This window comes from Monodelphis domestica, chromosome 4, assembly GCF_027887165.1.
Source record: "Monodelphis domestica isolate mMonDom1 chromosome 4, mMonDom1.pri, whole genome shotgun sequence".
NCBI classification, from domain to species: domain Eukaryota; kingdom Metazoa; phylum Chordata; class Mammalia; order Didelphimorphia; family Didelphidae; genus Monodelphis; species Monodelphis domestica.
The window spans coordinates 222,677,721-222,690,945 of record NC_077230.1 but is presented as its reverse complement, the minus strand read 5'-3'; the positions used below and the strand labels follow the sequence as shown (position 1 = coordinate 222,690,945).

General features: G+C 39.0%; 1 protein-coding gene across 1 annotated transcript in view; it reads right to left on the bottom strand.

The window, feature by feature from the left end:
- SGO2 (shugoshin 2) overlaps window positions 1-12,359 on the bottom strand; it is a 31,191-nt gene extending 18,832 nt beyond the window's left edge. The window contains exons 1-3 of the mRNA XM_007494588.3: window positions 12,201-12,359; window positions 5,361-5,522; window positions 848-1,023 (exon numbers count right to left, since the gene is read on the bottom strand). Coding sequence (XP_007494650.1) covers window positions 848-1,023; window positions 5,361-5,508 — 324 coding nt within the window. The 5' untranslated portion in view covers window positions 5,509-5,522; window positions 12,201-12,359. The remainder of the gene's footprint in view (window positions 1-847; window positions 1,024-5,360; window positions 5,523-12,200) is intronic.
- Between the last annotated feature and the right edge of the window lie 866 nt (window positions 12,360-13,225).

Sequence of the window (13,225 nt, the reverse complement as noted above, 5' to 3'; positions counted from 1 at the left end):
CCTCCTAACTTTGTGAGATTGATGTATTATTGTTCTTATTTTGCAGATAAGGGAACTGAGGCGCAAATAACTTGCCCATGTTTACATAAACATTAGGTTTAGGAGTCTAGATTCAAGCCTGGATCTCCTTATAAGTTCAATGCTCTTACACAAAAGTAGCTTTAGAGAGTAAAACCGCAAACTATTCCATAGCCTTTCTTCCGACATATCAGTCATCAAACTAAGTGTGAAAAAAATTAAACTTTAGGCAATTCTCCATGACTCTTAAGTTGCAGAGAAGGCACCAACCTGCATTGGCAGAGGAAGATTCCTCATCTGGGAGTTCATTTTAATTAAAATTTTTATTGATTTTTAGTCTTGAGCCTTTGTCCAAAATATTCCCCCAAATAAATTCCATCTATATTGGGGATAGTAGGGTGGGGAGGTGCTGGTTATGAGGGGATTAATGAATCAGAGAAGCCTTCATCCTATTTGACTTGTATCCAGGGGAATACTAAAGAATCGTCTGGGAATTATCTTTTCTCTTCACATTGATTAAACTGGATTAAGATCTCTTTCAAATACCTTACAGCCTTAGGAAAGAATTTTGCTTCCATGTTGATGATAATAATCTATGGCAAAGAAATATGTATATTACAATACATAAAATTAAAAGAAATCTCTGCAGCAGTTTTCTCCCTTTTTCTGAAACTATCATAACATCATAAATTTCAATAATTTACAGCAAGGAATTTCCACAATATTCTTAGATACTTTTTACAATTTTTCTTATTTAGTGACTACAAAAATCCAGGTAAAAGGTTTTAAGTGATCACATAAACTCAAACATAACACAGAGAAGCCATACCAGATGATTTAGCTTTTGACGAAGAAAAGCATTTTGAAAATTTAATTTCTCCACTTCCTTCTGTAATAACATTTTTTCAGTTGTAAGTTTTCGAGAATTTTCTTTGACTACACTCAGAGCCTGAGCCAATGCCCGGTTGTTATGTTTTAAAGAAATCTTAATGATAGAAGAATTATCTATGGAAAGAGAAGAAAATGGTTAATATGTTATCCTTTGAGATGCATTTATTTCACACATCTACCTGTTCTCAAGGAGTTCACAATCTAATGGGGACTCACAGCCTAATGGGATAAGATAATATGCAAACAACTGCATACAAACAAAATCTAGACAGGTTAATTTGGAAACAAGAAACGGGGAGGGATTAGCATCAAGGGGAATATAGAATGTGTCAGAAGACAAAACACCCTATCTTTGAGTTGTGTGGTAACTCAGAAATGCAAATCAAGTATAGAAACAATTTTTTCAAAATGGAGTTACCCGATGTTAGTACCAAATCACCAATGTGGGAGGTACGGTTACTTCTACATGGTTTGGGGGGGAGAAGGTACAAGATAAGAAAAAGTAAGGAAGAGTATATTTCATAGGATTAGGAAAATGCAAAGCAAAATGGCTTTTAAAATTAAACATGGTTATGGCTGCTAATAGTTAGGAGATAAGCTTTAGGTACTCACTTTTCAAAGTTGGATGATTATCTAAACCTCAGGGGACATGAACATTTTTACCTTCACCAAAGAAATCGCCTACCAATTTTTTCCTGAGCATCTATGGCAATCTAAACTTGAGCTCATTATAGTAGCTACATAGTCATATTCCAAATAAATTCTAAAATGTTAATAGAATTGCTTTATTAGTATGAATCCTTTGTAAAGTTTCCTAAAACTGCACTGCTTTAATGAACTTAAAAGTATAACTAGATTGATGATTTGTTATTTGTAGGTAACAATTCAAGAACACATAAACTACTTAAAATGAATTACATTGTAGATAAATATCTGATTCCCTGCTTCCCAAGGAGTCTGAGGCTAATAAATCTCCTGAGCTTGACAGTTCAGAGCAGCAATGGGCTAAACAGATCAGGTGTCTGCACTAACTCTGGCACCACTATGATGAACCCCAAGTGCAGGCTGCTGGAGGGCTGAACTGGACCAAGTCAAAGCTCCCATACCATTCAACAATAAGATCATGCCTGTGAGAGATCATTGTACTTCCAGCCTATATCAGTGATGATGAACCTTTTAGAGACTATGTGCTGTGCCCTGTTCCCCCAGATGAAGTGTCTCTCTCTGAATTACCTCAGACAGAGGAGGAAGAAAGGGAGAGAAGTAGACTGAGTGCTCAACTCAGGTGAGAGAGTAAGCACAGAGGGATGGGGAGGCACAGTGGAGAGGAGGAAGGGAGCAGCTCCACCAGAGTCCCTCTGCCTTTATATAAAGTGCATGCTGTGGGTTTTGAAAATATTATGGATAGGAGACTGCATCCCCCAGCATTCTTTGCTGTGTTAAAAAGAAGGATATGCTGGAAAACTACATCACCATGCCCCAGGGTTCTCTTCCCCCCCCCTCCCTGGAACAGGATAGGTCTATATAAATAGACCAATCCTTTCCTAGAGAGGGACCACGCCCCTCCTACTTCCAAGTGTGGCATTGGTCTATATAAGGACCAATCCCATGCCAAGGGGAAGCCTTTGAATCAGACTTGATTTGGGGTTTAAGTGGGAGAGTAGTCACTTTCAGGCTGGTGGAGCTCCAGTTTTTATTTTAATAAAAGTATTGTTAGATCAAAGATAAAGAAGTTTCTTTTCATCATTTCAATTGGCGACCTATGAAAAGACTCCACAACCTGCCCCCCTCCCCTTCCAAGGCTGTCTGCCCTTCCCATCTATCTGTGCTCCTGATATTTTCCTCCTTCTCTTTCCTCTGGCAGCTTTCCTCCTCCCTGCTACCACTGCCACCCTCCCTGCTCATCCCAGATCCGGATCTTCCCTAGGCACCCCAGATGTGAATCTCCTCTGTACTCTCCATCTTGTACAGCTCTTGGCCACCCTGTCCACCCTTGCCCCTTCTCCCAGACCTGTCCATCCCCAGACTCAGCTCCTCCCCCTCCCTTTCTTTCTTGGTATTGATACAAACATCCACTAAAAAGACTAGGATTCATGTGAATGCCTAACTCTGACTGTGATGGCCAAGGTCCATGCTGACACCCCTAAGGAAGAGGACGACATCTTGATCCTGAATAAGAGTAACTTTGGGGAGGCATTGAAGAACTACAAGTACCTCCTGGTGGAGTTCTATGCTCCTTGGCAAGGCCATTGTAAAGCTCTGGCACCTGATAGTATGCCAAGGTAGCTGGAAAATTGAAGGCCAAAGGTTCTAAATCAGATTGGCCAAAGTAGATGCCACTGAAGAATCTGATCTTACATGGCAGTATGGGGTTTGGGGTACCCCAGTATCAAATTTTTTAAGAATGGAGATACAGCTTCTCCTAAAGAGTATACAGCTGGTAGAGAAGCTAAAGACATTGTGAACTGCCTGAAGAAGCAGACTAGTCCAGTGGTCACTGTCCTGGCAGATGTTGCTCCTGCTGAGTCCTTGGTAGATTCCACTGAAGTTGCTGTTATTGGCTTATTCAAGGATGTAGATTCAGAATTTGTCAAACAGTTCATATTGGCTGCAGTGTCCATTGATGATATCCCATTTGGATTCTCTTTCAACAGTGATGTGTATTCCAAATATCAAATGGATAAAGATGGTGGCTTTCAGGTGGCAGCACCTGGCACTGGCATTGTTCATTACTTCTGATCTGCTGCTGTGCCTGGTCTCTGCAGACCAGGATATGAAAGCTATGGCCCCATCCCATGGTTCCTCCCAGAATATGGCAACCCAGATATCTTTGATCTAACAAAACCTTCATTAAAAGAAAATCCGGAACTCCACCAGCCTGAACTATCTCCCGCTCAAACTTTGAATAAAGTGTGATTCAAAGGCTCTTCCTTGACATGGGATTTGTCCTTATATAGAACAACCCCATGCCAGGAAGTAGAGGGTAGGGAAGGAACCCTAGGGCATGCTGGGGGACATAGTTTTCCAGCATACAATTCTCTTTAAAACAGCAAAGAATGTTGAGGGATGCAGTTCCCCCAGCCACAAAATTTTCAAAACCCACACTGCATACAGAGGTATCTGCATGCCATCTTTGGCACATGTGCCATAGGTTCACCACCAGAGGCCTAGATGATAGGAAATGAGAAAGGCTCTTCTACCTTTCCCTTAAAAAAAAAAAAACCCAATCTACCAACATATAAAAGCAGGTTGTTTCTCTGGTGTCTATAGACAAATTTCAAGGGATTCTTGAACTTGGAACTATTAATATTTTAATAATTATGTTAGAGTATAATTGATTTTCTTAAAATCCTATGTATTTTATGAATTTTAAAATTTCTGAGACAGGCTCTATAGGTTTTACCAGATTGTCAAAGGGTTCCATAACACAAAAAATGTTAATAGTCCCTGAATAAAAGTTTGTTTTCCATATTTTTATTATAGAAGATTCTCTTTATGATAAATAATAGCCCCAGATGACATGGATAGAGAGCCAGGTCTAGATATGAGAGGTCCTCTATTCAAGTGTGGTCTCAGAGACACTTATTTCATTTTTAGAAAGAAAAGCAACTCTAAATAAAGCCATCCAATGAAAATTGAGCAATTCTGTCAAAAACACTAGGAAACCTAGGAGTTTTCTAGAGAGATCTTGGATACTTGTCATTAATATACTACAGATGCAAAATGTGCTTTTTATTCATCCAAAGTAAAAGTACATTAGGATAGCCATGGCACAGAGGCCCCCAGGAGAATACTTTCTCAGAGTTTTTAGAGAAGACATTAATGAACAGACTATGGAAACAATATTCATTGTTACACGGAAATAGCTTTTTCCAACAAGGTTGGCAGGCAAAAACAGAGGCAAAAATGTTGTATAGTCAAATTTTGCTTTTAGACCCTTGCCAACTTCCAGTCCCCAAAATTCCCATGGACCTCATGTTAAATGCATCGAATATTGCTGTGCTCCATTTAGGCCTACTTTCTTGTGAAGAAATGCATGTTATAGAAGAACTACCCTCAGACTACTGCATATCAGAAGAACAGAGGCAGCCTACTTCTAATGTGCTAATTTAATTTCTCCTTTAAAACTGATCCTGAATTATCTTTCACTGTTGGGAATAATTACTAAAAAGACATCCTTAGATCTATACTTTATTGTTGGTTAACTCCTCTTTTCTTAGTATGGACACTGCATTGCATAAATTCTTCTATTAAGTGGGACTAAGAGTTAGGAGAGGAGAAATGAAAGTGTCTTAAAGCATATAAATGAAAAATTAAATTTTAAGAATTTTTTGTACTTTACAAAATAAAGGGAAAACTGGAAGAATGGTTGTGAAAGTCACAACTTATTTACATTTAAACACTACTAACATTTTATTTTTTACTATTGTTACAAAAAGCAATGAACTTACTTATTATTTTGTTTTTTATCTTTGATGCAAGAGAAGTATTCAACTTATTGACTTTTGAAGTTTTCTTATCTTTCACATATCTCTTAATTCTCTGAGTGAAAAATAAAGCTCCAGAGGAATCTGGATCCTCCATTTCTGAAGCAAACATTGCACAGTTGGTTGCTGAAAATGGAGAGGGAAAAAAAGACAAGATTAGTTCCCTCCAGAATTAAGTTTTATACTTTGCATATCTGATGTCAGTTACCTTGTAGTTCAGGTTCGATACCTGAGGAAATTGGAATATTGGAGTTTATGAACAATTAACATAAGAGGTTTACTTACCCCTAACAAAGCAAAGATATACAAAAGTACTTAGCTAGAGCAGACAGGGCCCCTCTTGTCTTCATATGGAAATATATTTAGTCAGCAGGGAAGGACAGTGACTTATATGGTCTTCAGGTATCCACCAAGTGTGGGATAAAAGGGTGGGATCTGTTATGCCTCTAGATGACTAAGAAGGCCTGTCAAAGCTGCATGGAAGCAATCACAGCTTGAGTCTGGACTTTGGGCTCATTCAGTCTTGCCTTTGTTGCCTTTGCAAATTGGCCTTACTCATTCTGAAAGGTGAGAGGGAATGAAATGGTAATTTAAATCTTCTAAAGCTCTGCAAAGGTCTAGTCAGAAATAAAGAAAAAAGTTTTAGTATACAGGCTATCATCACAATTCCTGCATTTAGATCATCAAAGTGGATCACCTTGCAGCAAATGAGCCAGTCAAAACAGAAGATAAATTAAATAGAGGAGAGCATTTATAAAGTGCCTACTATGCGTCAGGCCATCATGTGCTAACCATTGAATAGAAAAGCATAAGAAAAATATAATGGTCCCTATTCTCAAGGAACTTATATTCTAACAGAGGAAGTCAAAATAAAGAGGAGCTAAAAAGGGAAAGATTCTCAAAAAAAAAGGAGATCCAGGGCAAGGAGTCACCAATCAGGGGCAGGCCTTAAGGCTGGTCATAACCGGGCAGGCAAGGCAGTTACAGAAGAGGTATAACAGTCCAGAAAGAAAAAGTTTCCAAAACCCAACACAGTATTACTTCCAACAGCTACCTTCTCCTCACCTTTTTAAGTGTTGCTGAATGCCAATGGATAAAATTAAAAAGCTCAGCTTCCCCCTCAACATTTATATTTTATTTTTTAATCAATTGTATTCCTGATGATCTAACTAATCTTTTCATTAACTGTCTCTATCACACCCCCCACAGCTGCTACTCCAAACCTTGCCTTCTCTCAAGCTCTCTGTACCATTATTCCCTTCACCCTTTTTCAGTAAAGGGCTGTACCCCATCTTTTACTAAAAAAATATGAGCTCTCCAATTCTATACCTTGAATTCCCCTCAACATACTCTCATTGATGTCTTATCAACTGGGGAACGGCTAAACAAATTGTGAAATGTAATTGTAAGGGAATACTATTGTGCCATAAGAAATGACAAAAGGATGACTTTAGAAATACATTATGAATTGATGCAGAGTAAAGTGGACAGAACCAGAAGAATATTGTATGTAGTAACAGAAATATTACATGAGGATCAACTGTGAAGAACTAAACTATTATCAACAATACAAGGATTCAAAGTCAGCCCCAAAAGACACAGAATGAAAAATGCTATCCACAGCCATAGAAAGAACTGTCAGGAGTCTGAATGCATTTCTTCCTCCCTTTTCATTGCCAAATTCCTAGAAAAAGTCATCTACAGTAGCCATCTCCACTTCACCTTCCACTCATTTCTCAGCCTCAATGATCCTACAATTTGACTGAAATAGTCTTCTGAAAGCTTATCACTCTCTTTTAATTGCTAAATCTAAATGACTTTTCTAAGTTTTCATTCTTAACTTTTCTGTAGCTTTTTAAAAATTGTTGTCCATGTCCTCTTTCTCTCAGAGTTTGTAAAGAGACTGTTATCTTCTGATTCTTACTCCTTTTTGATCTCCCTCAATGGACCATCATCCATATCTTGCTTCCTATTCACGGATATCCCAAAGCTTGGAACTGCTTCTCCTCTCCATAAACATTCTCTTGCTATGAACATCAGTTCCATAGGTTCGATAATTATTTCTTTGCAGAAGACTCACAAATCTCTATATCATTTTATTCCTGAGTAAACTCCAGGCCAACACAACAACCCAGAGATCTCTACTTGGATGTCACAGTAGTCAAACATTGCTTCTTCTTGATCCTCTCAACCTTGAACCAAATAAGCATGCACTTTTGTAGTAAAGAGATTTATTTCCACTGAGAGAATTCAAGAACACACATGAGGGGAGGGGAATCTTTTAGAACCAAGGGTTCTCCAAAGAAATGTCTCAAATTGGATATCCTATAGACAACTGTACCACCATCTTCCTAGCTCTCCCACTCTGGTTGCCAACATAGGTGTCATCCTCATTTCCTCACATACAGATTGCTTTGTATATATTTGCTTGTTGTCTTCCTTTTTAGGTTCTGAGCTGATGAAGAGCAGACTGTCTTGTGACTTCCTCTATATCCCCAGAACTTAGCAAAGTGCCTAGAACATAATAAGGGCTGATATAAATGCTTACTGATAGATATAAGCACCTCAAATTCAATATGCCCAAGACAGAATTCATATTTTTCCTGGAAACCCATCTGTTAACTTTCCTTTTTTCTGTCTAGGGCATTAAAATTCCTTCTAGTTGCCCAGGTTTACAAACTCAGAGACATCATTTATTCTCACTTAGTCTGACAACCAGTTGGTTATGAAGTCAGTCTTCCTTGTACAGGTGCCCTTATCTCCATTCACACAGCCATTGAAAACTTTGTCACTTTCTACCTGGACACTGCAACAGTCAATTATAAGCTTGTGTTCACTATGTGCTAAGCACAGAGGATCTGATATAAAGAAAGCCATCAAAAAGATACATTTTAAAGGGATAGACAACATATAAATAGGTATATTCAAGATGCACAGTAGGTAGAAAATAATTTGAGAGTTGAAAATCCCAGAAGCAGGAAGAGTGGGATAAAGAAACCAGTAAAGATTCTCCTCAGAAGGTGGCAATCTGAGTCTCAAAGGAATTTGGGTATTCTAAGACATGGAAGTGAGAAGGGAGAGATTCCAAGAATAAAAGACTGCCTCCTAATGGTTCTTCCTGACTCAAGCCCCTGGCTTCCCTCTCCAGTCCATCCTTCTCACAGTTGCCAAAATAGTCTTTCAAAAGCTTAAGTCTGCCTATAACATTTCCTTGCTCAAGAAGTTTCTATGTATCCCTATTGCTTCTAAGATAAAATGAAAAAATGATAAAAAAATGATAAAAAAATAAATTTATGGACTCCAAGGTCCATAAAGTACTTCATATTTCCTCATTCCTACCCCCCAAACAGCAAGTAAATCCTGTGAGTGAAAAAATGTTATCTTTATCTGCACAGAATACAATGGTTACATAAAGAATGCACAAATGTTATTTAAAGCACCACATATTCCGACTTCAACTTATCTTTCCAGATTTCTCTTATATTATGCCCCTTCATGCAAGCTACATTTCAGATAAACTTGCCCCAAATACTGTTCAGCATACATAACATTCTGTCTTCTGCCTATGTTCCTTTGCACATCACATTCCTCCCTCATCCTCCCCCAAAGCCTGAAACGCTTCTCTGCCCCTCAAAACCTTGAGCTCCCTTCAACTGCCTACATGAGGCCTATCTGATTCCTCCAGTCATTAGTGTTCTTCTCCCACCCAATGTAGAAATTACTTTGTATATATTTTGTATTTGTACTCCTCTATGTAGCTAGCCTTTTTTTTTTACACCCTTACCTTCTGTCTTGGAATCAATACTGTGTATTAGTCCCAAGGTAGAAGAGTGATAAGGGCTGGGCAATGGGGTTTAAGGGATTTACCCAGGGTCTTAACAGTTGACTCTCCCACAGCTAGGAAGTGTCTGAGGCCAAATCTGAACCCAGAACCTCCCATCTCTATACTTAACTCTCAATCTACTGAGCTACCTAGCTGTCCCCATGTATATAATCTTCAGGGCAACATTAGCTCATAGATTGAAAGCTGGAAGGACCTCCAAAGCCATCTAGTTCTAATCTTCCCATGTTATAGGTGGAAAAATTGAGGCCTGGCAGTTAAGTGACTTTCTTTTAGTGACTTGCCCAAGTATATACAGGTATTAAATAACAAAGGCAGAATATTATACCAAATCCTCTGACTTTGAGTCCACTTTCCAAATTGCTTTTCATCTTTCTAGAGTAAAACAAGATCCATAAAGGAAAACATTGGCAAATTCATGATAAAATGGAAACAAGTTTATTACATAAGGCAGAATGAGCAATTAGAAGGTAGGATTTTAGTTGGACTTTTTGTCAACTGTGTTTTTGGAAAACCCAAGTCTGCCCCTGTCCTGTGGGAACTTGTCTTAAGATAAGTCTCAAACTGACCTAGTCTTAGACTGAACAAGGATCACCAAGCATACATACAAGTATCCTGAACAGGAATGATAGAAATGCTCAAAAACTCAATCACCCTTTTTGTCTTAGAAATTTCCCCCATGTATCACAGATCCTTTCTCAGGTGGACCAGCACCAGGCTGGAATCATCCTTTTGTATCCATTGTAAAGCATTAGCCTCTCCCTGATGATCCAGCCCTGGACTCAATTTCTGGTGTCCATTGTAAAGTTAATAAATCATATTTTCCTCTCCTTTATTCCCCCAAAAGGTGTATAAGACCCTAAGTTCTACTGCTCTTTGGAGAACCATCTTTGGCAGTGCATTCTCCCAGAGACACTGTTCCCAGAGTCCCAGAACTTTGGCTTTGTGTAGTATTTAGGGTTTGATGTTGTGGGGTGGCTGAATATTAAGAACTTGTCTCTTATCCTGATTAAAGATTTGTTTTTTCCAATCATTTTAATGGTCCTGTGTTTTTCCAAGTTGACACTTTAAAAAGAAAACCAAGGAGGTCAATAGTCAAAATAGAGGGGAGAAGGCATTCCAGATATAGGGAACAATCAGAGAAAATGTACAGAGTCCAGATGTTCATAGAACAGTCAAAAGGCCAGTGTCACTGACTGAAGAGTTTAAGGCTCCATTTTCTGTATCCATGTCTTTGTAAAGTCTGTTTCCAAGCTTGAAATTCTCCTTTTCCCCATCCTTCCTCTGCCACTTAGAATCCCTAATTTTCTAAGAATCAAGTGAAAGAGCCACCCTCTCTTTAAGAGATCTTTCATGGTCTGTCCATTACATTCATATCTCCAGCCCCCTGCCAGGGATATTCCCACCCAAGGTTACTTTGTTTCTATTTTGTATGTGAGGAGTACACACTACTAGACTGTAAACTCCTTGAAGGCAGGAAACTGTTTCTGGTTTACCTTTGTTTTCCTAACATATTACAGTACTTAGTACAAAATAGATGCTTACAAATCGATCCCAAAATATTTCGATAATGGTGTTCTGTTACCTTGCATGTTTTTAAAGACTGGGCTAATCTCAGTCTTAAAAAAAATCTAAGCAAAAATAATAACTTGTCTGATTATGATGGAACCAGGAGCATATGATTTTATGATAAAGGAATATTTTACTCCTGAATAGCAAGCCCAGAACCTAATGGCTTATTTTACTAATAGAGAGACAAATCCCCATTCTTATCCATGTGCTTTGTTAACTGGACTGTATTCTGACTAATACATTTACTGTATATTAAAAATATGGTAAAAAAACAGGTTTTAATCTGTGGTTTCTACACACAATAGTTAAAATGTCTTCAGTTACTCAAGGATGTCACAAAACTACGCAAAAGTCCGCAAAAAAAAGTTTTTAACTTCATAACTCAAAAAAAAAAATAAAAGTCATATATTACTTTTGGAAAGTGAGGACATTATTAAATCAACTAATTACAGTATGTCACAACTTCAAAAAGATTGAGAGTAACTTTCAGATTTTAACACTAATTTACTAGCGGGAAATTGGTAGCTTTTCAAACCTAAGCCCTAGTAGCAAGTCATCTTTGGACTTGAATTTGGAAATCAAAGACTTGGAATTTCACAGTTCAAACAGAATCTTACTAATCTTGTATTCCACCTCAGCTTCTCGTTTTAGGAATGTGAAAACAGAGGTGTAAAGAAGTGACATGCTCAAGATCACTTAGCTATTTGATGATAAAGCCTGCATACAGGTCTCCAAATTCTCATTTGGCTGAGTAAATCTGATATACAGACCCTATTCAACTTTATTATTGCTAAATCACTAATACATCATTTAGAAAATCATAATATGCTAAAATGCCCACTTGTAATTATTGTTTGCATTTTTGAGGTACTAACAACACTAGACACAACTCAGTGTATATGTACGTAATCCTGGGTCCTCATGAAACTTAACTTAAATGCCCAAAAAGTATCCATCAATTTCAGCGAATTTTGGTGGAAAACCTACTAGTTATTAGAGTTTTAGTCTCAGATCTACCACTTGGGTGGTTATAAGGGCAAGGAAAGGTCTAGTCATTTCCCCTCTTAGGACTTAAATCTATTCATATGTCAAAGAAGTTAATTTTAGTTGAATAAAAGCAGTAATTTAAACTGACTGGGCTCACCACCCTCAACTCCTTTGCAAGGCCAGCGGAAGAGGAGCAAAGATGCGGGGTAAGCTGCCACCTGGGAACCGCCCCCGTGCCCAAGCAGGGGGAACGCCGCCCGGAAAGGTCAAGGGAAGGCAGGGAGGGAACACCGGGCCCGAGAAGCCTAGGAGGCGCCGCAGTCCCTGGCCTGGCCGTGCCCTCCACGCTAGGGGTAAGATGTTCCTTCGGATAGCTGCACCCGGCCCCGGGTCAGTTCGCTTACCTGTCCTTCGGCGTCTGTCCAGCGGCTCCTGAGCCTAAGCACAAGCGCATAAGAAGGGAGCCAGCACCCCAACTTCCCCGCGCAGCTCAGTTCTGGTTCTGCTGCCCCTTTTTGATTTTCAAACCTCGCAGACGTTAATGGTGTGGACAGTCAACCAATCAGATTGCGGAAAGGGAATTTGGGGGCGGGGAGAAAGGAAACTGCGTTGGCGTCAGCGTCTGCGTGAGGCGGAAGAGTCCTAGTGCCCGTCCGTATGGTCTGGGTTTGGGGAGTTTAGGGATCTCCGAGGTGCGGTTCTGAGGCTGGGCTAGGCTGGGCTGGGCTGGTTGCCGGCCAGATGCGAGAGATTTTGCGACAGACTGTGTTTGGGTCGGTTGTGAGTTTAATTATACGGAGGTAGCACACAGTAGTTTCGCGAATATTTTGTCATGAAACAAAGCAAAAGACCATTTATGAGATGTGAAACAAAGGGAAACCATTCAATAATAGCAATAGATTACTAGAGGGCTACCTTAGCCTAGTGAAGAGAATGCTCGAGTTGTGGCCAGAAAGATATGTTTACTGACCTTGTGACACCTAAGGGGCAAATCACTAAGCAGCTTTGTACTTGGATTTTCTCATCTGTAGAATAATGGCTAGGCAAGCAATGGCATATGATTGTGATGGAATACTAGTGTGCTGTAAAAAATAATGAGCAGGGATTTTAGAAAAACATGGAAAGATTTACATGAAATTATGAAGAGTGAACCAAGCAGACCAATAGAATATTACATACAGCAACAGAAATACTGTTTAAAGAATGCCCTTTATATGTCCACCTCCAGAGAAAGAACTGATAAATAGAAACAAGCAAGGCACAGTTTAATACACATCTTTTTGTTAAATGCCTCCTCAATTGCAGGGAGGGAGAGAGAAGATGGGAGATACCTGGGAATTTTTATGTGTAACAAATTTTTAAAAATAATTTTATTCAGCTATGCCCAACTCTTCCTCCATTTGGAAAATGGAAAAGATTTTAGAAAAGA